Raw genomic sequence first — 25,046 nt, forward strand, 5'->3', positions numbered from 1 at the left:
GAGGATAAGAGGGAAGCCAGAATGGGAAATGGAAAAAGAGACCAGTGGAGTAGGATTACTGGAAGTTAGGGAAATTGATGTTCATGCTGGCAGGTTGGAAGCTACCCAGATGGAATCTGAGGTGTTTCTTCTCCAAGCTGAGAGTGACCTCATCCTGGTAGTAGAGAAGACCATTGATTTATATAGAGATACATCTGGCCCAACAAGCCACACTACCCAGCAATCCCCCGATTTAACCCTAGCTTCATCACTGGACAATTTACAATTAACCTACCAACCCAGTACATCTTTGGACTGAGAGAGGAAATCCACGCGCTCACGGGAAGGAAATACAAACTTCTTACAGAGGGCGCCAGATTTGAATTCCAATGCCCCAGGCTGTAAAGGGGCATGCTAACTGCTCTGCTACCATGGATTAACATGTCAGAATGGGACTGGGAAGTAGAATTAAAATGGGTGGCCATTGCGAAATCCTGCCTGCTGTGGACGGAGTGAGGGTGCTCAACAAATGGGCCCCCAATCTATGTCAGGTCTCACCGATGTATGGGGAAGCCGTACTGGGAGCACTGCATACGTTAGATGATCCCAACAGACTTGCAGGTGAAGTGTTGCCTCACCTGGAAGGACTCTTTTGGGTTCTGAATGGTGGTGAGGGAGAAGATGAAGGGGCAGGTGTAGTTCTACTCATCTTCATTGGCTGATCCTTCTAGGATATCCGCCCTGTGTACTGCCATAATGCTACGTCTGAATCAGAAATGCAACATTCTCGTCCTCTTTTGCACCCTCATCATGCCCTGAAACAGTTGTGCTTTTCCTCAACAACACTGAAACACTATCAGCATCCAGTGTTTCGATCTGTGTTCTCAACTCACCCATCTTACCTATGAGTCTCCTTCCATTGAAGTAAAAGCATTTGAATCTCCCATCCCTCACGTGTCCTTACTGTCGCTGTATACTCTTCTGTTTGCATCTATCTGTTCTATTTTCTACATATGATTCAATTTATTTACTTATTGCTCTGTCATTCTTAATTCCATTCCCCTGTTGCCTCTTTTGTTTAAACCCTCCCAAATAGCATGAGAAGGTTAGTGGTTCCCAGTCCAGTTCAGGTGCAGTCTATCCTTGTTTTGATCAACTCCATCCCAGAAGAGATCCTAATTACCCAGAAATATGAAGCCTTCCCTCCTGCACCAGCACTTTAGCCATGCAATCATTTATCATATCTCCCTATTTCTATACTGACTCGTGTGGTACAGGTTGTAATCCTGAGAGCAGAACTCTAGAAATCCTGTTTTTTAACTGTCTACTCCCTAAATTCCCTTTTGTAGGATTTCATCTCTTATCTATGTCCTTGGTACCAATATAGACTGGTATGATAAAATTTATTTAACTCAAATTGTGCTTAATACCTTTCTGTTTATGGAGCATAAAGCTCCTACTTATACTTCATTGCGGATGCAGAATTCTGACTTTTGAAGTATTAGGTTCTGGCTACACACCACTTTTCCTTTTACTCACTTTCATTACAAGCCTGATAATCCCCAGGGCCTGCTAGAATGCTGAAGACATGCCTATGAGCCAGCTGTGTTTCTAGCTAGGTGTTTCCAACACAACTACGACACTGGTATCACTAAGTGAAACTTATGTGCTTCACAGCCCCCCACCCCCCGACCCAGCAATATATTCTGCCCACGTAAAGTTGGGTAAATTCATTTTGGCTAATTACTGCACTATCAGTCTGCTCCTCAGTCATCAACAGGAGGTGGCTGGCTGTTGTTAACAATGCTGTCACCTGATATTAGCTCACATAATCAGCACTCTTCAGTTTTATGACATAAGGTAAAAAATAATATCTTCTGGTTCAGCTCTCGTGTATGGAGAGTATTGTAGATTTTTAAAAAGTTGGTTATCAGCCAGTTTCATAGAATGGAGCATAAACAAGTTAAATAGCTGTCCAAGTTGAAGCTGGGTTTCTGTATGATTACTCTTACAAGACATATTGTGTACTCCATTTTTACTGAATCTGAATTTATTAGAGAAGAGTACTTTCTTTCAAAACATTTTAGATTTCAGAATATTTAAATATTATAAAGAAATTTAAACATTATATTTTTGGTTTGTTTATATTACTTTAACAAAAATTCTCATTTCAACATAAACATTAAGATTTGTGACACAAAATTCGAAGAAAATTTATTATTGAGGTATGTATATGTCACCATATAGTATCCTGAGATTCGTATTCTTGCAGGCACTCAAAGGAGAAAAAAGAAATACAGTAAAATCAATGAAAAACTACACATGAAGACGAGCAACCAATATGTAAAAGAACACAGTCAAATACAAAATTAAATAATACTGAGACCATGTGTTGTAGTGTCCTTGAACATTCATTGTTGAGGTGAGTAAAGTTATCCATGCCAGTTTTGGGATAATAACTGTTCCTGAACCTGGTGATGTGGGACCTAAGGCTCCTGTACCTCCTTCCTGATGGCAACAGCAAGAAGAGAGCATTGGCCTGGATAGTGAGGACCTTTGATGATGGATGCTGCTTTGATGGACTGGGCTGTATCCACTACTTTTTGTAGGTTTTTCTGATCTTGGACTTTAGTGTTTCCATCCCTTACCATGATGCAACCTGTCAGGATACTCTCCATTAGAAGTTTGTCAAAATGTTAGATATCATGGTGAATTTATGCAAACCTCTAAGAAAGTAAAGGCACTGCTGTGCTTTCTTTCTAATGATAATTACATGCTGGTCGCAGGACAGATGCTGTGAAATGCTAAAGCCAAGGAATTCAAAGTTACTAACCCTCTCAATCTCTGAGGACTCTCATGAGGACTGGGTCGTAGACTCCTGTCTCTTCCTCACGTAGTCAATAATCAGCTCTGTGGTTTTGATAACGTTGACTGAGAGATAGTTGTTGTGGCACCATTCAACCAGATTTTCAGTCTCCCTCCGATATGGCAATTCATCACCACCTTTGATTCGGCCAACAACAGTGGTGTTGTTAGCAGACTTAAATATGGGATTAGAAAATGTCAACATTGCAGCCATCTGATGAACAAAAATGTAGGGCTGAGGCAACCCATTCACTATTTGATGTGGAAGCTTAGCGGAAGGTTAAATTCAGGAGAACACTGTATGGAAGCTCTCATTTGCTTGGTGCACTGGTGCGGAATATTGTGGGTAAGCTTAAGTTGTAACCGAAGTCAGAAGTTACAGTCAATTTTCTCCTATGCAAAAGTGTTATTGTTATGAGTTGGGAAAGTAATTGTGTCCCATTGAATGCTTATCCTGTCAGTGGATTTAGATAATATTGTGGAGACAGTGCTTTGCAATCATTGTGCTCTCTCAGGCTAACATCCCCAGCATGGAGACTTTCAGCATGTCCAGTGGCCTCCACCCTGCAGGCCATGTTGATCAAGTGCCCAGTATTTTATTCCCGAAATTTGCTGAAAGCTCTGTCATTGCAAGAGATTATCAGGTGAATGGGCATGTGGTTCAGTGATATTCTGAAAACATCCATGAAAATCTTAATCATACCTGCCATTTCCTGGGCACTGTTGGCTGAATCTTGTTTTTTAAAAAAGAGCATAAAAGGTTCAATGTACTGTAAATGGCAGAAGACACACACCCACCTAGCTCATCAGGCAACTTCTGCCTCCACTTTAGCAATATGCAAATCACTCAGTGGCCTCATCAACCACCTCAGAGTCTACAGGACTGGAGTGGAAGTAAGTTATCCTGATTTATGAGACACTGACTAGGAACAGAAGGAAGAAGAATCACAATTCACCATATGTTATATTGCTGAAAAAGATAACAGATTGATCCCACAAGATAATGTAGTTGTAAATGCCTATCTAGTTTGGTATTCAGAAACTTTGTTTATTAAACTTTATAAACCAACTTAATAACTTGTATAGTCTGTTCACTCCTGTTTTCCAAGGTAGGAAAAGGAATTAGAACAACTATGTGTCTCATTTGTTGATTACAGCAATGTCATATTTCAGTTATAAAATTCAGGAATATTATTTTATTAGAGACTGCCATTTAAGTAAATTAATGCTAAAATGGGAATCTACTTATTATATAGAGTGTGTACATCAAAGCAGATACTAGATCCTGAATTAAAATTACAGTGTTGTGCAGATGATCAGAACATCTTAATTATAGATGGACTTTATAAAAGAACAGAAGAGAAAGGATTGACGTGCGCTGGAGCTTAGACCACTCAAAAGTCTCACGCATACTTACAACCAATCATTCAGTTCAAGATCAAATAACATTAATTTATTCCCTTAAGGTCTTGTGTCTCGAAGATAAACTTGTTATTTTACAAATGTGATGCAGGCATACAAAGAAATACAAACGTAATTCATGTAAGGTGGAAGGTAAAAATAAAAACAGAAGGTGTAAGTAAAATAAATGGACAAGATCAAAAATGTCTTCAGCAGCATTGATTGATGGTGAGAGCTGGACACCAGAGAGGAACATCAACTCCATAGACCCTGATTTACTAATTTTCCAGTTTCCAAACCACTCCTGTGAGAGAAGGGCAGTCAGATAGTTACATGGGCAACTTCATTTCCTCAAGTGTTTACTGGACTTAAGGTCTTTGTTTACTAATTTTCTGTCGGCCCAATGGTTAAAACTAGCAGATACATTGAGAGTCACATGAGGAGATACAAAAAAAATCAAGGCAAGAAGCTGATCTATATGGTATTTCCCATTTGTGAGATGAAAACTTATAGGAAATCTAAATTTTCTTTATAGATTTTTTTATTGATAGATTTTTTGTCAGTAAAACTGTTAATGCCTTTTTTGAGCTCTTTATTGACTTGAGATTTATGTTTGATCATAGATGTGGAAAGTTGAATTGCAATATCTTTTGTTTTATCCTTCTCAGATTATCTGTTCAGTTTTGCCACTGCTGCAACAAAAAAGATATCTGAATCAGTGGTTGAGACTGCACAAACTATAAAGAAATCTGTGGAAGAAGGAAATATTGATGGTATGATTGACAAGGTTTGTACTTTTCAATGGAAAGACATTTGTGTATTTCCACATTGGGCAAATAGGTGTTAAGTAGTAAACTATATTGATTATTGCAGTTTGAAGTTTTTTTAAAATTTATTCGGAAAAAGTGATTGTTGCTGGAACACCCAGAATGTATTGTCTGTTCACAATGGTTCATAGAAAAGGTGGTGGAAAGTGGCTGCCATGCCTCCCTATTGTATCGGAGTGAAGGTGTTAGTAGGGTTTATTGGGTGGAAAGCTCATGGATTTAGAGCTAATGATACAAAGTAAATGAAGATATAAAATCAGACAGGTGGGGTAGGCACCTTCTAGAAGGTAGATGTCGTAGATTTGGGAATTATGAAGAGTTGTTACTTTCAGGGAAGTAAGAGTAAATATAATGCATTGATTTCCCTTGGGAAGTGTTACAATTGCATGTAACATTTTCAAAGAACCAGTATAGTAACTTTGTGCTATAGAATGTAATCATTCCACTTACCTCACCAAATTATTATATGTTTTGTGTGTTTACATTTGCAACATTGATTTTTACAGAAACTGGCAAAATTGGAATTTTTTTATTTTTTATTAAAATTGCTTTTCTTGTCTTCTCTTCCTATAAGCGATCTACTTTTAACCCCAAGAAAGGACTTTAAATAAAGCCATCCTTACCATTTCAGTTTTAAAAATGTTGTTCACCTTGTGAGAAATTTCAAAGCAACTTCAAAGATTGCAGAAATCTCATTTTTACATGTATTACATTAAAATAGCAAACACTATTACTTAAATAAAACTAGATATAATTTCCTATTTAACATTCCATTATTATAAAAGAAGGCTAACTTACATGCAGATAATTTCATGGCTAATTCTGAATTTATTCACATGGATATGACATGAATTTCATTCTTGTTTACTGATGCAAATCTCAGTTGCAACTGCAAACAGTTGTTGATATCTAATATGCATCAAAACTTTTGTGTTATGGCCACAAATTAAATTTAAAAACTATTTATGTTTAAAATTATTGTTTAACAAAAGTCACTTAAGAAGCACATCACTGATATATGAAGATGAATTTCCTGGGTGCATGATTAAATTTTATTCAGCTGATAGTGAGTTTGCCATGTTCAACTGTTTGCCAAAGTGTATGTGTAACCATTTGCTTTCACATTTTAGACTATCATTGGGGATTTCCAAAAAGAGCAAGACAAGTTTGTGCAAGAAAAGCTTGTAAAGAAAACAGGTGCTTTCCTTTTCTCATATTATGTGACTTTTTAATATTTTTCCATCTTAACATATTTAATATTTAATTCCTGAAGGTCTTTTCAAATTCTGTAAGCCCTTAATCTGTTGAGCATTTCTTTATCTAGATATTTTAGTTTATTATACATTTTTTTTTAAATCACCAGTATGCACTAAACTAACTTAGATGTTTCACTTTCCACTGCTTTGGTCTTGTGCTATTCTTATCATCTATCATCATGTAATATGCTTTTAAAGAATTTGCAAATTTGCTATTAGCCATGAAAAGGACAATAATAGCCAATAATGTAAAGAAATATTAAAAATCTACATAAAATATTGCTGCCTGTGCCACCCTTCAATAAGTATAAGAACAGGATGATTTGGCATGAATGTGATGCAGGGAGCAGGTTTTCAGATTTCTGGATCATTGGGATCTCTTCTGAGGAGGATCTGACCTGTACAAAAAGAATATGTTACATCTGAATTCAAGGGGGACCAATATCCTGGGGGCAGGTTTGCTAGAGCTGTTGGGAGAATTTAAACTCATTTGGCGTTTATCACTGAAGTGATAGGTCAGAGGATGGGGCAGTTGGTGTACAAGTAGATGCAGTGTGTAGTGAGACTGTGAGGAAGGACAGGTCGGTGATAAAGCAAAATTGCAGTCAGTGCAATGAATTGAGTCCTTCTGCATACTTCCTGGAGCCAGATTAGGAGAATGGGCAAATAAGTGACAGATGGAATATAATATTGGGTAGTGTCATGCACTTTGGTAGAGGAAATAAAGCCAGAGACTATTTTCTAAAAGGGGAAAAAATTCAGAAATCAGAGGTGAAAAGAGACTTGGGAGTCCTCATGCAGAATTCCTTAAATGTTAATTTGCAGGGTGAGCCTGTAGTAGGAAAGGCAAATACAATGTTAGCATTCAGTTCAGGAGAATTAGAAGGCAAAAGCAAGGTTATAATGTAGAAGCCTTATAAGGCATTGGTCAGACTGCATATAGAGTATTGTGAGCAGTTTTGGGCCCCTTATCTAAGAAAAAATATGCTGGCATTGGAGAGAGTCCAGAGGAGGTTCCCAAAAGTTATTCCAGGAATGAAAGGGTTAATGCATGAAGTGTGTTTGATGCTCTGGGTCTGTACTTGCTGGCTTTTGGAAGAATGAGGGATCTCTTTGAAACCTATCAAATATTGAAAGGCCTAGATAGAATGCATGTGGAGAGTATGTTTTCTATAGTGGGGGAGACTAGGACCAGAGGGCACAGACTCAGAATAGAGGGATGTCCATTTCAGACTGAAATGAGGAATTCCTTTGGCAAGAGGGTGGTGAATCTGTGCCTTTGGAGGCTGAGTCATTGGGTATATTTAAAGTGGAGTTTGATACATTCTTGATTAGTATGGGTGTCAAAGATTGTGGGGAGAAGACAGAAGAATGGGTTTGAGAGGGATAATAATTCAGCCATGATGGAATGGTGGAACAAACTCGATGGGCCAATTGGCCTAATTCTGCGCATATGTCTTATGGATTAAAGTGATTTCAGCTGTCTGAGAAAACCATATTTTTTTTGTTCCATGGTGTTCTAATACTTTTCATACACTTTAGGAACTAAATTCTAAAAGCCCCATTATTCTATGAAAAGTCTCAATCAATAAGTTTTTTATATATTTACTTGTATTAAATGTTTGTTCATAAATCACTTATCCAAAGTGAAAGTTTATGTGGGTATCCAGATTGATGAGGTATGGTTAGGAGAATTAGCCCTCAGATTTTGTGCAGATTGTCTTGCAAACTCAAAAAAACTTTGATAAGTTCAAAGTTGTAGTATAAATGTAGTCTGAAATTCTATATACGTATGATAAATTTTAGTAAGAGTAAAAATTTCAGTGGTAGCTTAAGTATAATTTCTTTTAAATAAGATAAAATGCCATTGTAAGCAGTACTTTGATTTTTACAGATGCTGCAGTACCTCCTTGGGTTGGATACAGTGAGGAAGAAACTATTCAACAGCAGATCTTAGCATTGTCAGCAGTACGTCTGATTATCTCTAATATTTTTAGGTGGATTTGTGTAAGATGATGTTTAAGATCAAAGACTTTAACATACAATAAAATTCTGTTAATTTGCCATACTCAGAATTTAGCGAATAGTGAACATGTGGATTATCAAAATTTTACCGTACACAAAAAAAAGTTTTTTTAAAAAAGCTTCATTTTGCTTAGGGAATATATTACATGACCTAGAACTGGGCAATTAAATAAAGTACACCATTTTTGAATTTGTCCCTCTCACAATATAGTTTGAAATTTATACCCGGCCCATATTTTCCTTTATTGAGATACTGCTTAAATCTTATTATCTGATTTGTGCTGATTTGTATCACTAGTAAAATTGTATATCTTTTGTGCTGCATTTTTAAAGTTTAGAATATCCATCCTTTAAGTTCAAGTTTAATCGTCATTTAACCATATGTGAATACCAATGAATCCAGCCATATGAAACAATGTTATTTTGATGCAAAACACAGTACCAGCAGTCACATATAGCACACATAAGACCGAAGTACATTTCAATCACAAAAAATAGTCCAAGTACAAGTCCATGAATGTTGCACCAGTCTGCTGTCGAATAGAATACATGCAAACACTCAAGGACAGCACCAACACCAGCATGGACCCCATGCCACACCACGTCTAGCACCAATTCCAATGCCTCTTTCCTAGACTGCTACAAGTAGGTGACAGCATGGCTTCAGGGTCAGTCGTCGCTGTGATCAAGACCACGCAGCTTCCCCCTGCCACTGGTCCTGCTAATAAACCAGTGAACCAGACTTGCAGCATTCCACATTACCAATGTCCAACAATAACAGCAACTAACAGTCATGACTGCACACTGCCTTCGCACACCGACTCCAGTGTCTCTGTAGAAAGCAGCAAAGTAGTCTGCACCCCCAACAAGCAACTTACTGATGGGCTAGACATGCAATACTTTAAGCTCTTAATGTTCAGCAGGGTCTTGCGATCGTAAAAGACATTAACACCTTTGGTTCGCCCCATAGAAGCTGATACATCTGAGCACGCTGCCATCTTATCAGAATTATACACGTAACACAAGTCAAAGTGACATCAAATTCTCTGTCTGGATCTACAAGATAGGTTAAACTATAGTTCAGTGATAACACTGAAATTCTCAACAAATGATCATCGATAGTATGAAATCTAAAGCCTGATTTTCATTTTTGTTGTTCTGGGCCATTCTAATATGCAGCCATACGTAAAAATAATTCCTATTACTTTTTTCAGTACAAGATTCAGAAGCATGTTCTTCCCAGATTTCTGAACAGCACAGAAACACTTGCTCGTTATTCCTTTTTGTTTTGCCATAATGATTTTTTAATTTATAGCAATTTGTCTTTGCACTGTACTGATGCACCAGAACAAAATTTCATGACAAAAGTCAGTGATAATAAATCTACTTCTGACTTGCTTTACTTGCAGCAACTCATCAATACCAACCCACCTACAGTAATGTGCACTCTAAAAGCACCCAGACACTTTTTTATATAGGAAGTTGGATTTTATTCAGTGATTTGCTGTAATTTATAGCCACGTTCTTGATTAATCTTAATGCATTTTTAAACATAGTACTTGAAAAGGTAAACTGATCTGTGTTCCCAGGAGAGGAGAAATTTTCTGCGAGACCCTCCAGCAGGAGTCCAGTTTAATTTTGACTTTGATCAGATGTATCCTGTTGCTGCTGTAATGCTTCAGGAAGATGAACTCCTAAACAGAATGCGATTTGATCTTGTTCCGAAGTTGTAAGTTTTGCACTTTCCTACGTTAAACAAAAATGCCAGAACAAAGTGAAGGCTAAATAAAATTATTGTATTTGTCTTTTAATAAAATCTAACTCAGGACTAGTAAGGTATCCCTTCTACATGTACTTTATATACAATGCTAAAATTGAAATTTTCTTTACTGCTAACTAATTTGGAAAGTTGCAAATTTGCAGCAGAGCACTTAATATATTAAGATGGAGTGTGAATGTGTAGAACAGCCTGATAGATTGGGCATCGTTTTATCAAAGTGGGAGAGTCTGCACAGCAGAAGCATTTTTTTTACAAATTTTATTGTAGTTCATTTTATTTCTGTAAATGCCTGCAAGAAAATGAATTTCAAGGTAATACATAATGTACTTTGATACTAAATATATCAAAGGACTGATAAATTTATCAGAATCTGATGAGAAAGGAGAGTGGACCATGGGTGAAAGGGAAAGAGAAGGGACACTAGAGGGAGATGATTGGCAAGTAAGGAGACCAGAAAAGGTGAGAGAGGGGCCAAAATGGGGAATGGAAGAAGAGGAAGGGGGAAAGAGGAAACATTACCAAAAGTTAGTAAAATTGATGTTCAGGCTACCAGGATGGACCAAGACAAAATATGAAGTGTTGCTCCTTTAACCTGAGAATGGCCTCATCTTGGCAGTAGAGGAAGCCATGGACCAACATGGCTGAATGGGAATGGGGATTGGACTTTGGGAGATTCTGATGGTTGCATATGGTGCAAAGATGCTTAACAAAGCGGTCCCTCAATTGATAGCGGGTCTCACCGATGTAGAGGAGGTCACACGAGGACCACTGAATACAGTAGATGACCCTGACAGACTTGCAGATGAAGTGTTGCTTCACCCAGAAGGACTGTTGGGGCCCTGAATGGTGATGAGAGGGGAGGTGAAAGAGCAGTTGTAGCATTTCTGCTTGCAGGGATAATTGCCAGAGTGACAAATGGACAAGGGAATCACAGAGGGAGCAATCCCTACAGAAAGCAGAGAGTAGGGAAAGATGGTATAATCCCTTTGAAGATGTTGGAAGCTGTGGCAAATGATGTGCTGGATCTGAAGACTCGTTGGGTGGTAGGTAAGGACAAAAGAATATCACTGTTAAGACAAGAAGCTGGAGTAAAGGCAGACATCTGGGAAATGGAGGAGATGAGGGTGAGAGCAGCATCAATGGTGGAGGAAAGGAAACCCTGTTCTTTGAAGAAGGAGTACATCTCTAATGTTCTGGAAAGGAATGCCGCATCCTGGGAACAGTTAGCAGAGACGATGGAACTGAGAAAGGGGAATGGCATTTTTACAAGTGACAGAGTGGGAAGAAGTATAGTCGATAACTGTGAGAGCCAGGAGGTTTATAAAAAATATCAGTAGGCACACTGTCTCTAGAGATGGAAACAGAGATCAAGAATGGCAGGAGAAGGGTCAGAAATGGACCAAATGAATTTGAGGGTATGGTGGAAGTTGGAGGCAAAGTTGATGAAATTGGCAAGTTCAGCCTAAAGCAGCATCAGTGCATTCATCAATGTATCACAAAGTGTTGGGGAGCATTACCAGTAAAGGCTGGGAACATGGTCTGTTCCACATGGCCAATGAAAAGGCAGGCATAGCTGGGGCCCACGTGGATGCCCATGGCTACACATGGGTTTGGAGGTGTTTTTTTTTTTACTAATGTATTGATTCACGAATCAGATTTTGCTGAGAAATATTCAATATGTCATCCAAGAGCTGTTCCGCTTTTGTTAGAAATCTGCAAGGTCTCATAAATTAAATGCAATTAAAAGAAAAATCTGAGTGACTTAACAATTTTTTTAAAATTAGTTTCTTTAATGGGATATTGAACAATCCTCTTAAAAGAAATGTCTATATAGGCAAATTAGATAATGTTAAGAAATATTAACTGCTTAATTTTGATGTGATTAAATATTCCTTTGGTGGTGGTGTCTACAAAGCATTCATTTTGAAGACTGTAAATATCTACTGAATCTGTTTAAAATAGGACTTATTTTTGGTGACCTTCTATTTTAGAGTGAAGGAGGAAGTATTTTGGAGAAACTACTTTTACAGAGTGTCACTTATCAAACAATCAGCGCAGCTTACTGCTTTAGCTGCTCAACAACAGGCAGTTGACCAAGAGGACAGAGAAGACAACAATACAGATGATCCCCATTTGACAGGTAATGGGTCATCTGTAGAATTTAGGCAAATTATATTTTTATATAGTAAGCTTCCCAATTAGAAAATGGTGCAGAAATTACAGGCAACACGCAAAGCACTGCAGATGCTGGAATCTGGAACAACATACAAAGCGCTGGGAGAACTCAATGGGTCAGGCAGTATCTATGGAGGGAAATGTACAGTTGACTTTTTGGGTCAAGACCCTCAGTTGGACTTAAAGATGGCCAGTATGCCTAAAACCTATACTGATTTCTCTCCACAGATGCTGTCTGACCTGCTGAGTTCTTACAGAGTTTTGTGTGTTGCCTGTAATTTCTGCACCATTTTGTATTCCCCAATTATGTTTTCTCAATTTCATTTTAAACTTGGTCTTAAGTGAGATTTCCTGGTTTCCAATGCTCCTTAATTTGAGGCTGGGTGTTTTTTGGTGGTGGGGATGGAGGAAGCAAAACTATATTTAGCTTCCAATTAAAATAGGGTGCCAGGTTTTCCTGTAATGGAACCTTTTAAGTAGTCATTTACAAGACCTACATTTAATTGGTTTTAAATACTGTTATATAGTCTGAGAGATTATTGTATTATTTTTATTAAATCATTTGATAAATTATATTTCACCCTCTTCCATTCCCCACCTCAGTGGTTTCTGATTAGTGAAGTGGAGTTTGAATGACCTACAGCTGGCTGCTGAGTAAACTGTTCGCATTCAGAATCTGGTTTATTATCACTGATATAACCATATAACAATTACAGCACGGAAACAGGCCATCTTGGCCTTTCTAGTCCGTGCCGAACGCTTACTCTCACCTAGTCCCACCGACCTGCACTCAACCCATAACCCTCCACTCCTTTCCTGTCCATATACCTATCCTATTCTTTATATGTATAAGACATAAAGAATGACTATTAAGTTATAATAAGAAATAAATAGTGCAAAAGAGGAATAGCGAAGTAGTGTTCAGAAATCTTATGGTGCAAGAAAAAAAAAACCATGTGTGTCTTCAAGTTCCAGTACCTTCCTTGTGGTGGTAATAATGAGAAGAGGGTATGTCCTTAATGATGAGTGAGGGTCCTTAATAGTGGATGCCTCCTCCTCCTTGATGGTGAGGAGTGTTGTGTCTGTGATGGAGCTGGCTGAGTCTACAATGCTCCGCAGGCTCTTACAATCCTGTGCATTGGAGCCTCCATACTAAGTGGTCTTGCAACCAGTCAGAATGCTCCCTAACGTATATCTGTAGAAATTTGCTAGAGGTTTTGGTGACAGTCCAAATCTCAAGCTCCTGATTAAGTATGGCCACTGGCATACCACCTTTATGATTGCATCAATATGTTGAGCTCAAGATAGATCCTTTGAGATGTTGACACTCAGGAACTTGAATCTGCTAATCCCTCAGCGAGACTTATGTGTGTTCTTCCAGTTTCTTTCCTGAAGTCCGCAGTCAACTCCTCGGTTTTATTGACACTGAGTGCAAAGTTATTGCAACACCACTCAACCAGCCAATTATTCTCACTCCTGTACACTTCTCATTGTCATCTGAGATTCTGCCAACAGTGTTATTGTCATTGTCAAATTCACAATGGTGTTTGAGCCAAAACTAGCCACATTATCATGAGTGTAGAGTGAATGGAGCAGTGTGCTGAGCATAAAGGTGTGCCTGTGTTGATTGTTAGTGAGGAGGACTGGTCTCCCAATGAGGAAGTTAGAATCAGTTTAATATCACCACCATACAGTACATCGTGAAATTTATTGTTTTGCAGCAACTGTATAGTGCAATATATAGTAATAAAAACAACAAATTACAATAAGTATATATAAAAAATAAGCAGTTCAAAAAGAGAGGGAAATAAATACGAAGTTCATCGGTTCATTGTCCATTCAGAAATCTGATCATGGAAGGAAAGAGGCTGTTCCTGAAACGTTGAGTGTGTGGCTTCAGGCTCCTGTACCACCACCTTAATGGTAGCAATGAGATGAAAGCATGTCCTGCATAATGGGGGTCCTTAATGATGGATGTCATCTTTTTGAGATGTTGCCTTTTGAAGGTGTCCTTGATGCTGGGGAGGCTACTTTCAACTTTCTGCAGCTTTTACCGATTCTTTGCAGTGTCCCCTCCAAACCAAACAGTGTGTGTTCCTTCATCTTACCCTTCCTGAAGTCCACAGTCAGTTCCTTTGTCTTATTGACATTCAGTTCAAGGTTGTTGCTGTGACAGCACTCAACCAGCTGATCAATCTCATTCCTGTATGTCTCCTCGTTACCATCTGAAATTATGCCAACAATATTTGTATTGTCGGCAAATTTTTAGATGGCGTTTGAGCTGTGCCTAGCCACACAGTTATGGCTGTAGACAGAGTAGAACAGTGGGCTGAGCACGCAAACTTGAGGTGTGGTAGTGTAGTGTTGATTGTCAGTGAGAAGGAGATGTTACTTCTAATCCGAACAAACTGTGGTCTCCCTGTGAGGAAGTCAAGGATCTAGTTGCAGAAGGAGGTACAGAGGCCTAGCTTTTGGAACTTTTTGATTAGAACTGGCAGTATGATCATGTTGAATGATGAACTGTGGTCAATAAATAGTGGCCAGACATAAGTATTACTGATGTCCAAGTGATCCAAGGCCGAATGCAGAGCCAGTGAGATTGCATCTGCTGTAGACCTATTGTAGCGATAGGCAAATTGCAGAGGGTCCAGGTCCTTGCTTAGACAGGAGTTGATTTTAGCCATGACCAACTTCTCAAAGCACTTCATCACAGTAGATGAGAGTGCCACCAGGTGATCGTCATTGAGGCAGCTCACTCTGCTCCTCTTTAGCACTGGTATGATTGTTGCCCTTTTGAAGCAGTTGGGAACCTTTGCAGCAGTAAGAGATTGAAGATGAACATGACCACTCCTGAGAGTTGGTTGGCACAGGTTATCAGATCTCTACCAGGAATACCATCAGGGCCTGATGCCTTGTGAGGGTTCACATTCTTGAAAGATATTCTGATGTTGGCCTCCAAGATAAGAGATCATAGGTCACCAGCTGCTGCCGGGATTCTCATAGATGTAGTTTTATTCTTCCTTTCAAAGCATGCATAAAAGGCATTGAGCTCATCTGGGAGTGAAGCATCACTGTCATTCATGATTTTAGGTTTTCCTTGTAGAAAGTAATACCCTGCAAACACTACCAGAGCTGATGTTCGTCGAATTCCGTCTCTATCCTCAAACAGAATTGTTTTTCCCTTCTTAAGACAGTCTTCCATAGGTTGTACCAGGATTTCTTGTATAGTTCTGGATCACCGGTCTTGAATGCTACAGATCTATCCCTCAGCAGACAATGAATCTCCTGGTTCATCCATGGCTTTTGGTTTGGATATGTCCAGTATGTTCACAAAGGCACACACTCATCCACACTGGTTTTGATGAAGTCAATGGCAACAGTGGCATTTTCACTCAGATTCGAAGATGAATCCCTGAATATGTCCAGTCCACCGACTCAAAGCAGTCCAGTAAGCACTGCTCCCCCTCCCTTGGTCCTCACCACTGGTACTGCAAACTTTAGTCTCTGCCTTTACACTGGGAGTAGAAGTACAAGCAGGTGATCGGACTTTCCAGAGTACGGGTGTGGGATGGGACAGTTAGTGTTCTTGATAGTGGTATAACAGTGGTTGAGTATGTTGGATGTTCTGGTTCCACGGATGATATGTTGGTGATAGCTGTGCAGAGACTTCTTCAAGTTGGTCTCATGAAAATCTCCCACAATGATCAGGAAAACATCAGGGTGCAAAGTTTCATGTCTACTGATTACATTGCTCAGACAGAGCCTGTCTGAGGTGGAATGTACACTGCTGCCAGGATGACAGCAGAACACACTCAACAGATAAGATGGATGACATTTGACTGCTAGATGTTCCAAGAAGGATCAGCAGGACTGAAACAGAACTGCCACATCTGTGCACCACAGTGAGTTAATTATAAAGCATACTCTACGTCCGCTGCCTTTAAGAGACTGAGCTGTCCTGCTTTCGCGAAGAATGGTGAAGCCAATGAGCTGCAGCGCTGCATCTGAAATGACTAGTATGAGCCATGTTTCTGTGAAGCATAGTACATAGCAGTCTCTGATGTCCCTCTGGTGCAGCAATCTTGCTCTGAGGTCTTCAATTTTATTTTCCAGCGACTGTGGTTTTGCCACCAGGATAGCTGGGAGTAGAAGTTTAAAGCCTCTGCATTTCAATTGAACTTGTAAACCGGCATGGTGTCCCCGCTTCTGCTTTCTTAAAGGGGAACTGCACCTGTGATCCAAGTCTGCTGTCCGAGGTTCATCGACTTTACTTATCGTTAGATTTTTTTTAACATCTTCAAGTGATCCTGCTTACTAAAGCATCCATGGATGTGAGTGTGGATTTCAGCTAAACAGGAGTATTTGATAATTCACATCAGAGCTGTGTGCAGTTGCCCCTTAATGGCGCCATCTTGAGTCAATGATCCTGTTGCGGAAGGTGGTACAGAGTCCCAGGTTTTGAAGCTTGTTGCTTAGTACTGAGGGCTTGATGGTGCTCAACACAGAGTTGTAATCAATAAACAGCAGCCAACGAAGTATTGCTGTTGTCTGGGTGGTCCAAGGCAAAGTGGAAAGCCAGTGAGATTGCTGTAGACCTGTTGTGGTAATAGACAAATAACAGCAGGTCCAGATCCTTCCTCAGGCAGGAGTTAATTCAAGCCATCGCCATCCTCTCAAAGCACGTCATCATAGTTGATCTGAGTGCTACCTAGCAATAGTCATTGAGACAGCTCACCCTGTTCTTCATGGGCAGAGGTATGATTGATGCCCTTTTGAAGCAGGTAAGAACCTACAGCTGCAGCAGTGAGAGGTTAAAGATGTCTTTGAACATTGCAGCCAGTTGGATGGCACAGGTTTTAGTATCCTGTCAGCTACACTATTAGGCCCTGACACCTTGCAAGGGTTCACCCAGTAGATATCCTTTGTAAGGAGAGACACAGAAGGTTGCAGATGATGGAATGCAGAGCTAAAAACTGCTCTATGCCCTTCTGCAGAATCTCTACCCAAAACCTCAACGTTGACTTAATGCTGGCTTAGTGGGAAAAGCCAGAGTGTTGTCTCTCTTGATTAGAGGTCTGAGCAATATGGTGTGCTGCAGGGATTGGTGCTAGGTTTGCTGTTGTTTATCATCTATGTTAATGATTTAGATGATAATGTGGTAAACTGCAACAGTAAATTTGTAGATGACACCCAGATCCTGGGCACAGTGCGCAGTGAGAAAGTTATCAAAGCTTGCAATGTGATTTGGAGCAGCTTGTGAATGGGCTGAAAATTGGCGGATGGAATTTAATGCAGACAAGTGTGAGGTTATTGGGGTAGAGCATACACTGTGAATGGTAGAGCACTGAGTAGAACAAAGGAACCTGAGAGTATAGATCCATAATTCCTTGAAAGTCACATTACTTTCTTAAACAGGGTCTTGAATACAGGAGCTGAGATGTTATGTTGACATTGTATAAGACATTGGTGAGGTCAGATTTTGAGTATTACAGTCGGTCCTCCTTATCCACGAGCTCTGCATGCACGAATTCAACCAACCGCGAATCGAGAAAACCTGGAAGTGCTCTTCCAGCACTTGTTGTTGAAGCATGTACAGACTTTTTTTTTCTTGTCATTATTCCCTAAACAATGCAGTATAACAACCAGTTTACATAGCATTTACATTGTATTAGGTATTATAAGTAATCTAGAGATGATTTAAAGTATACGGGGGGATGTGCATAGGTTACCGTTGATCGGGATTGAAAAAAAATTGTAAGTTCTCTTTACTATGTAAGTCGGAACAGGTACATCCGGTATTTTTTAGCGTCAGTTAGTCAAACGTTTGTCTTAGTATATAGTATATATTTTACCTTTCTATGCATATGAAACACTTAAGAACGTATGTTTCAGTGCCGGGCTCGGGAAGTTCCCGAGTTTGATCCAGTGACAGACCACTTCCGAGCGTGCTCTCCATCCGTGCCTGGTTGATGTGGAGGGTCAAAAACCCAAAACCCCAAAACCCAATAACTAAACCACTGTGTTGCTTAGTAATAATTGTAGCTTTCATTGGGGCAGGGCCTTTCTCACTTTATCCTTTAAAATTGTTCCGATCATTGACCGACTGTAGCCTAACGCTTTTCCAATGACCAATGGTGTTTCACCTCTTACCGATCGCTTTATTATTTCCACTTTATTTTCAATCATGATCGTGATTATTTTCGTGAACAGAAACACTGGGGATTCAGAGCTCGGCCGCCGGATCCTAATGTCCACCGCACTGAGACAGTTTAAATAAGATCTGGGGTTCCGCTGGGTCCTAAGGTCCACCACATTTAGACGGTTGAATAAGGGACTTGAGCATCCGCATTTTTGGTATCTGCAAGGGGTCCAGGAACCAATCCCTCACGGATAAGGATAAGGAGGGAACTGTATGTGCAATTCTGATCACCTACCTAAGGAGTGCAGAAAATATTTACATGGATATTGCTGGGACTTGAGGACCTGAGTACAGGGATTGGTTGAATAGGTTAGGACATTATTCTCTGGAGTGCAGGAGAATGAGAGGAGATCTTATAGAGGCATACAAAATTATGAGGGTTATAGATAGGATGAATGCATGCAGGCTTTTTTCTCTGTTGATGGGTGAGACAAGAACTAAAGGTCATAGGTGTAGGGTGAAAGGTCATAAGTTTAAGGAGAATCTAAGGGCAACTTAGAAGGTGGTGCCAATGTGGAATGATCTGCCAACAGAAGTGGTGATTCCAGTTCACTTATAACATTTAAGAGATGTTTGGATAGGTACATGAATGAGAGACATGTGAAAGACTATGGTCCAGGTGAAGGTTGATGAGACCAACCAGGAAACCCAGTTGACACAGACTAGATGGGATGAAGGACTTGCTTCTGTGCAGTATTGCAATGACTCTATTCCCTTTCTAAGCCCTCTCCCCACAGATGCTGCTTGACCTGCTGAGTTCCTCAACCTTTATCTGTTTTAAAAGGGATGATGTTTAAAGTCAATTTTAAAGTATCAAATTTATACCTAATGGCCCTATTTCAAAATTTGTAAAACATAGTAAAATCAATCAAGAATTTCAAATAATTTGAGCCACAATTAATAAAATATAATTGCCATTAATTTTGTAAAATAGATTATTAATTTGGCTAAATTTTCCAAGCATGGCAATTTGACAATACTTTGATGCCGTTTCATTTTAGGCTTAGTCCCCATGTACCTCCTCAAGCAAAAATGCAATAAGTAAACATATTTTATCTCTTGCAATAAATTATCAAACAATTATATTGTTTATATTCATTATTAGGAAAAAATACTTTATAACATTGTTTTCTTTTTCAGAAACAATAAGGTCAAAAACACCACCATTTCCTATCAAAACTCAGACAGAATCTCCAGAGGTAATTTATATTTAAGTGTTAATAGCTTATTACTCCACTAAGTACGTAAGTTTTGTTTGGGCAGTAATGTAGCATTTGTTCCTATTTCTATACAGGAAATAAAATTCTACAAGAAAAAGTTATTTCTTGATTTTATTTTCAGGAGGAGGAAGAAATTTCTACAAGTCCAGGTGCTACAGAATTTATTAGTGATGCATATGATGGATGCAATTTAAACCAAGAGGATCTACGGAATGAAATTAAGCAGTTGGTGTTAGATAAGAAGGATGGTGATTCAAAAGAAAGTGAGTTATTCAGATGTAATAGCAATTACAGCCTGACATTTCATTTCAATATTATTTGTCAAAAAACTGAAGAAATAAGTTTTTTTATCTAGTCTGTACAATATATTGTCAGTGTTAAATTAAAAAAAACAGCTAGTATATGATGCAATTCTAATAGCATTTCCCAGTCTTTGACCAAAAGATATAGGAGTAGAATTATGCCATTCATCCCATCGTGTCTGCTTTGCCATTCAATCATGATTTATTATCCCTCTCAACTCTGTTCTCCTGCTTTCTCCCTGTAACCTTTGATGCCCTTATTAATCAAGAGCCTATCCACCCACTTTAAATATATCCAATGACATGGCCTCCACTGCCACATTTGGCAATTAATCCCACAGATTTGCCACCACCCACTGTCTGAAGAAGTTCCTCCTCATCGCTGTTGTAAAGGAACGTCTTTCCATTCTGAGGCTGTGCCCTCTGGTCCTAGACTCTCCCACTATAGGAAACATCCTCTCCATGTCCATTCTATTTAGATCTTTCAATACCCAATAGGTTTCAGTTGTATCCCCCACCTCTCAGTGTTTTAAACTCCAGCAAGCATCCTGGGATAACTATCATAAACCTCCTCTGGACTGTCTCCAATTCCAGCACATCCTTTCTTAGATTTGGGGCCTAAAACTACTCATGATACTCTGGCAATCGCCTTATAAAGCCTCAGTATTACGTTCTTGTTTTTATATTCTAGTCGTCTGGATAGGAATGCTAACATTGCATTTGCCTTCCTTGCTACCAACTCAACATGCAAGTTAACCTGTAGGAAATCTTACATGAGGACTCCTAAGTCCCTTTGGTTCTCTAAATTTGCTTCTCATTTAGAAAAGAGTTTATGCTTTTATTCCTTCTACCAACATGCATGACCATACTCTTCCCTATACAGTATTACGTCTGCCTCTCCTTTACCCATTCTCATAATCTTGTTCAAGTTTTTCTGCAAGTTCCTTGCTTCCTCAACACTACCTGCCCTACCACCTTTCTTTGTATCATCTGCAAACTTGACCACAAAGCTATCAATTCCATTATCCAAATCATTGACATAGAACATGAAGTGTTCCTAACACCCTCATGGACACCACTAGTCAGCAGAAACCAACCAAAAACTTCTTCCCATGCTAATTTCTTTCTTGTAATTCCATGGGCTCTTGTTTAGCAGCCTCTTATGTGGCATTTTGTCAAAGACCTGAAAATCCAAGTAATCAACAACCACTAACTCTCCTTTGGCTGTTCTGCCTATTATTTCCTCAGAGAATTCCAACCAGTTTGCCAGGCAAGATTTCCCCTTAAGAAAACCATGCTGATTTCAGTCTATTTCATTGTGTGCCTCCAAATACCGAAATGTAATTCTTAATAACGGACTCAGTAACATCTTGCCAACCATTAAAGTCAAACTAACTGCCCTAAATTCCCTTTCTTCTGCCTCTCTCCCATCTTACTTTGCAATTTTCCAGTCCTCCAGAAGCTTTCCAGAATCTGGTGATTCTTGAAATGTCTCCACAATCTCTTTATCTCTCTTTCAGAGCCCTAGGTTGTAATCAGTCTGGTCCAGATGACTTATTTAATTTTAGATCTTTCAGCTTCTCAAACACCTTCTTAGTAATATTGACTACACTCATTTCTGCTTCCTGACAACTCAAATTTCTGGCTGGTGTCTTTACTGTGAAGACTGACACAATATATTTATTCAGTTCATCCATCATTTCTTCATTCCCCGTTACTACCTCTCCTGTGTCATTTCCCAATGGTTCAATGTCCATTCTTGCCTCTCTCTTACTCTCTAAAGATTTGAAAAATCTTTCACTATCCTCTTTTATTATTGGGTAGCTTACCTTCATATTTCTTCTTTCTCTTGCTCCCTAAGCAAATCTGGTTCATTACATGACAGCCAATCTGGAATTACCTTTTCATTAGTGTGTTCAACCACAAGCTTGGTTTCTTATACTTTGTGACTATCATGTAATTCAGTTTTTATTTTAATAATTAGTTGGATTTTAAACAAAAGATCTTTTACAGTTTAAAGCATTCTGTTTTAGATTTGATGAACCTAATTTTAAGCCACTTTAATATGGAGCTTTAATTACAGTTTAATAGTTCTGTGATATACACAATTGTTATTGTTATATTATTCTGACTTTTTTTGCTAAGCAATATTTGCAGCCATTCTAGGTTACATATGCAGTTTGTTGATCAATTTCGAACACAGATTAAAAAGGACAATGATCTCATAATGTAAATAGGATATGAATAACAGAATATTCAATTCTTAACCTTTGACAGATTAGTTTGATTTAGCTGCTCTACCACTGAGATTAGGCCAGATTGCTTGACATCTATAATGGGAAAAGTCTTAGAAGCTATTATTAAACATAATAGTGCACTTTTTTAAAAAAATAATCAAGGTAATTGGATAAAGTGAACATGGCTTTGTAAAAGTTAAATCACACATGACTAATTTATTGGGGCTGGCTGATGATGTAGTGACATCAGTGCCGGACTTCAGAGCGAAGGCTCCTGAGTTTCAATCTAGCCGGCTCCCTTGCACGCTTTCCATCTGTGCTGGGGTGAGCGTTGAGCTAGCAACTTGGCCTCGTAAAAAACAAGAAAGCCTGCTAAAAAATTGCCATCACGACGGCGTCCCGATAACTCCACTCAGAGTTATCTAATCTTCTAATTTACTGGAGTTTATTGAAAACATTATTGTCTACAGATAAAAGGGTGAACTAAACTTGAATTTCCATGAGGCATTTCATCAAATGTGGAATCAAAGGGGAAATAAACAAGAATGTTCTGAGAGGTAACATACTGGTGTAGCTAATAGAAACAGAGGAGGCATTTGGTTGATAATATATAGCAAGTGATGGGAGTAAGGAAAATCTATAAGTCTTTTTTTTTTTAAAAAAGATCACCCATTTAAGACAAATGAATCAAATTTTTGACATAAGGTCATGAGTTTTTGAGCAACAGAAGAAAGCTTTTGAGCATTTTTAAGGCAGAGGTAGTAGATTGCTGGTGAGCAGAGAGGTGAAAAGGTGCTCAGAGCATATGGAATAGGAGTCAAGATTATGTTTGGATCAGTCATGTGCTGAGCAGGCTTTGGGGTCTGCTGGCCTGTTCCTGCTCTCAATTCTATTTGTGTTGTGATTCCTATTTTCATCGGTTACTTCTGTTAAAAGCTACTGTGAATGGTTATTTGAGAAACATTGTTCCAGATTATGCATTTTTAATAAATATATCCATTGTAACAGAAATATTTTTCCCAATAGCATCTGCTGACTGGGAAGAGGAACTGCAGAAGGAACTTCAAGAGGAACTTCAAGATTATGAGGTGGTGGCTGATTCAGGAAAAACAGATGAAAATTGGGAGAAGGAGATTGAAGAACTTTTGCAATCTAATGGTTGAATTTGGACAGTGCTACACTCCAGTATTTTCACTGGCACAAATCTTGACAGGACTGGTATAATTCTAGAATTTTCTTCACACAAAGTCATCTGAGAAGATAACTTTAACACTAATTTGTGGAAATCATTATAAAATGGGACTTGTCGTATGATTGTCCATAATCCAGAGTAATTTTTTATATTCTCAAGGCAGATGAGAAAAGTTGAATTTCTAATTACAGAAATTTATGCATTCTGTGTTTATACCAACCATTAATACTACTTAATGCATTCCATGCAGGTGTAATAGTAACCTGTAGCTGAAAATAAAATATCTGCCTAATATCTGCCTGGAGTAAGTAAGATTAAGTATGCATCAGGTTTCATTATGCCTCTTATTTTTGTCCCAATTAGATGATAGAAGTTAGATAACTTCCTTAACAAATTAGTTATGGACTTGATTTAATTCAACTGTACTTATTACAAGCAACTGTTTGGTCTTAAGTTTTTTTTGCAGAATTAAATCAAACTATTGCCAAAATAATCAAAATTGACTGCTTTGCATATCGATTAATAAAATGAAACAGACTTTCATTTTTTATGGAATAAAACTTGATAAACAGCTATATTTCCATAATGCTTATGTTGATTAAATAGCAATCCCCTGATTCTTCAGGGATTTTTTTTTTGTTGAGAATTGGGTTTGGACATAAACTTTAAAACTTCATAAAACATTGCAGAAATTTGCATAATTATATGCAATTACATTTTGTCAAGAAATATTAGTCACCAGACTTCAAATGCTGGAAATGTAGATATATTTATATTTTGCTTTGGCATTTATATTTTTGTGAAATAAGTCAAATCCTGTATTCATGTTGATTCTGAAAGCTGTTAATGATTAAAAACATTTATGCTTATTTTAATAGTTCTCTACTCCCAAGGTTTATGCCTTCAATGGTTAAAACATTGGAACATCAAGTCTGCAGCAGTAATTTATCACCATTTTCTGTACTGAGCTCCCACCTTTCTGATGAACTCTAGAATTAAAGTGATTTGAAGTAGGTAAATGACTTGTTATCACTCGGAGATCGTATCTGCATTGTCTTTCAGCCTGGATTGTATATTGAATAACTACGGTAGGTCCTTTGTGTTTCAGTAAAATGCTTTTTTAGTTTCATCACAACACTTTAAGGCTTTAATAAAAGCTTAATTTACTTAAAAGTTGTACAAAGTTTTACTCCCAAGCTAAGTGGAGGCTTAATAATTGGTTTTCTTTTATTTCTTACATTTCATTATTATAATAATAATAATAATAACAAAAACAGATGATGTGGTTCTAAGTGCTTTACAATGGGATAAAATGCAAACATGAAAATAAAAGAAACTTATGAAGAAACATATTTGAAATATGTCAATCAATATGCAAATAACATTTAAAATTTGCCAGTCCAGTGAATTCCAATTAACCAGGCCATCAGTTAATCGGGACAGCTACTTATTTGAAACAACACTTAAAGAACAAAAGCTAATTGAAAAAGTAGCTAGGATTCTCTTTGTTTAATTGGGACCGGAGACTGGTGCCAGTTTCTAACTAGCATCAGTCACATGCATTTATTGGCCGTTAGACGTGACAGGT

The 25,046-nt window shown here is 38.4% G+C and overlaps 1 protein-coding gene across 1 annotated transcript in view; it reads left to right on the forward strand.

The window, feature by feature from the left end:
• The window catches only part of syap1 (synapse associated protein 1), a 36,956-nt gene extending 12,150 nt beyond the window's left edge, over positions 1 to 24,806 (forward strand). Inside the window, exons 2-9 of the mRNA XM_073045836.1 lie at positions 4,914 to 5,032; positions 6,203 to 6,269; positions 8,223 to 8,296; positions 9,943 to 10,082; positions 12,125 to 12,273; positions 19,648 to 19,706; positions 19,849 to 19,990; positions 23,293 to 24,806. Of these exons, the coding sequence (XP_072901937.1) occupies positions 4,914 to 5,032; positions 6,203 to 6,269; positions 8,223 to 8,296; positions 9,943 to 10,082; positions 12,125 to 12,273; positions 19,648 to 19,706; positions 19,849 to 19,990; positions 23,293 to 23,429 (887 nt within the window). The 3' untranslated portion in view covers positions 23,430 to 24,806. The remainder of the gene's footprint in view (positions 1 to 4,913; positions 5,033 to 6,202; positions 6,270 to 8,222; positions 8,297 to 9,942; positions 10,083 to 12,124; positions 12,274 to 19,647; positions 19,707 to 19,848; positions 19,991 to 23,292) is intronic.
• Positions 24,807 to 25,046: the final 240 nt, after the last annotated feature.

The sequence above is a fragment of the Hemitrygon akajei genome, chromosome 5 (assembly GCF_048418815.1).
Source record: "Hemitrygon akajei chromosome 5, sHemAka1.3, whole genome shotgun sequence".
Taxonomy (NCBI): Eukaryota; Metazoa; Chordata; class Chondrichthyes; order Myliobatiformes; family Dasyatidae; genus Hemitrygon; species Hemitrygon akajei.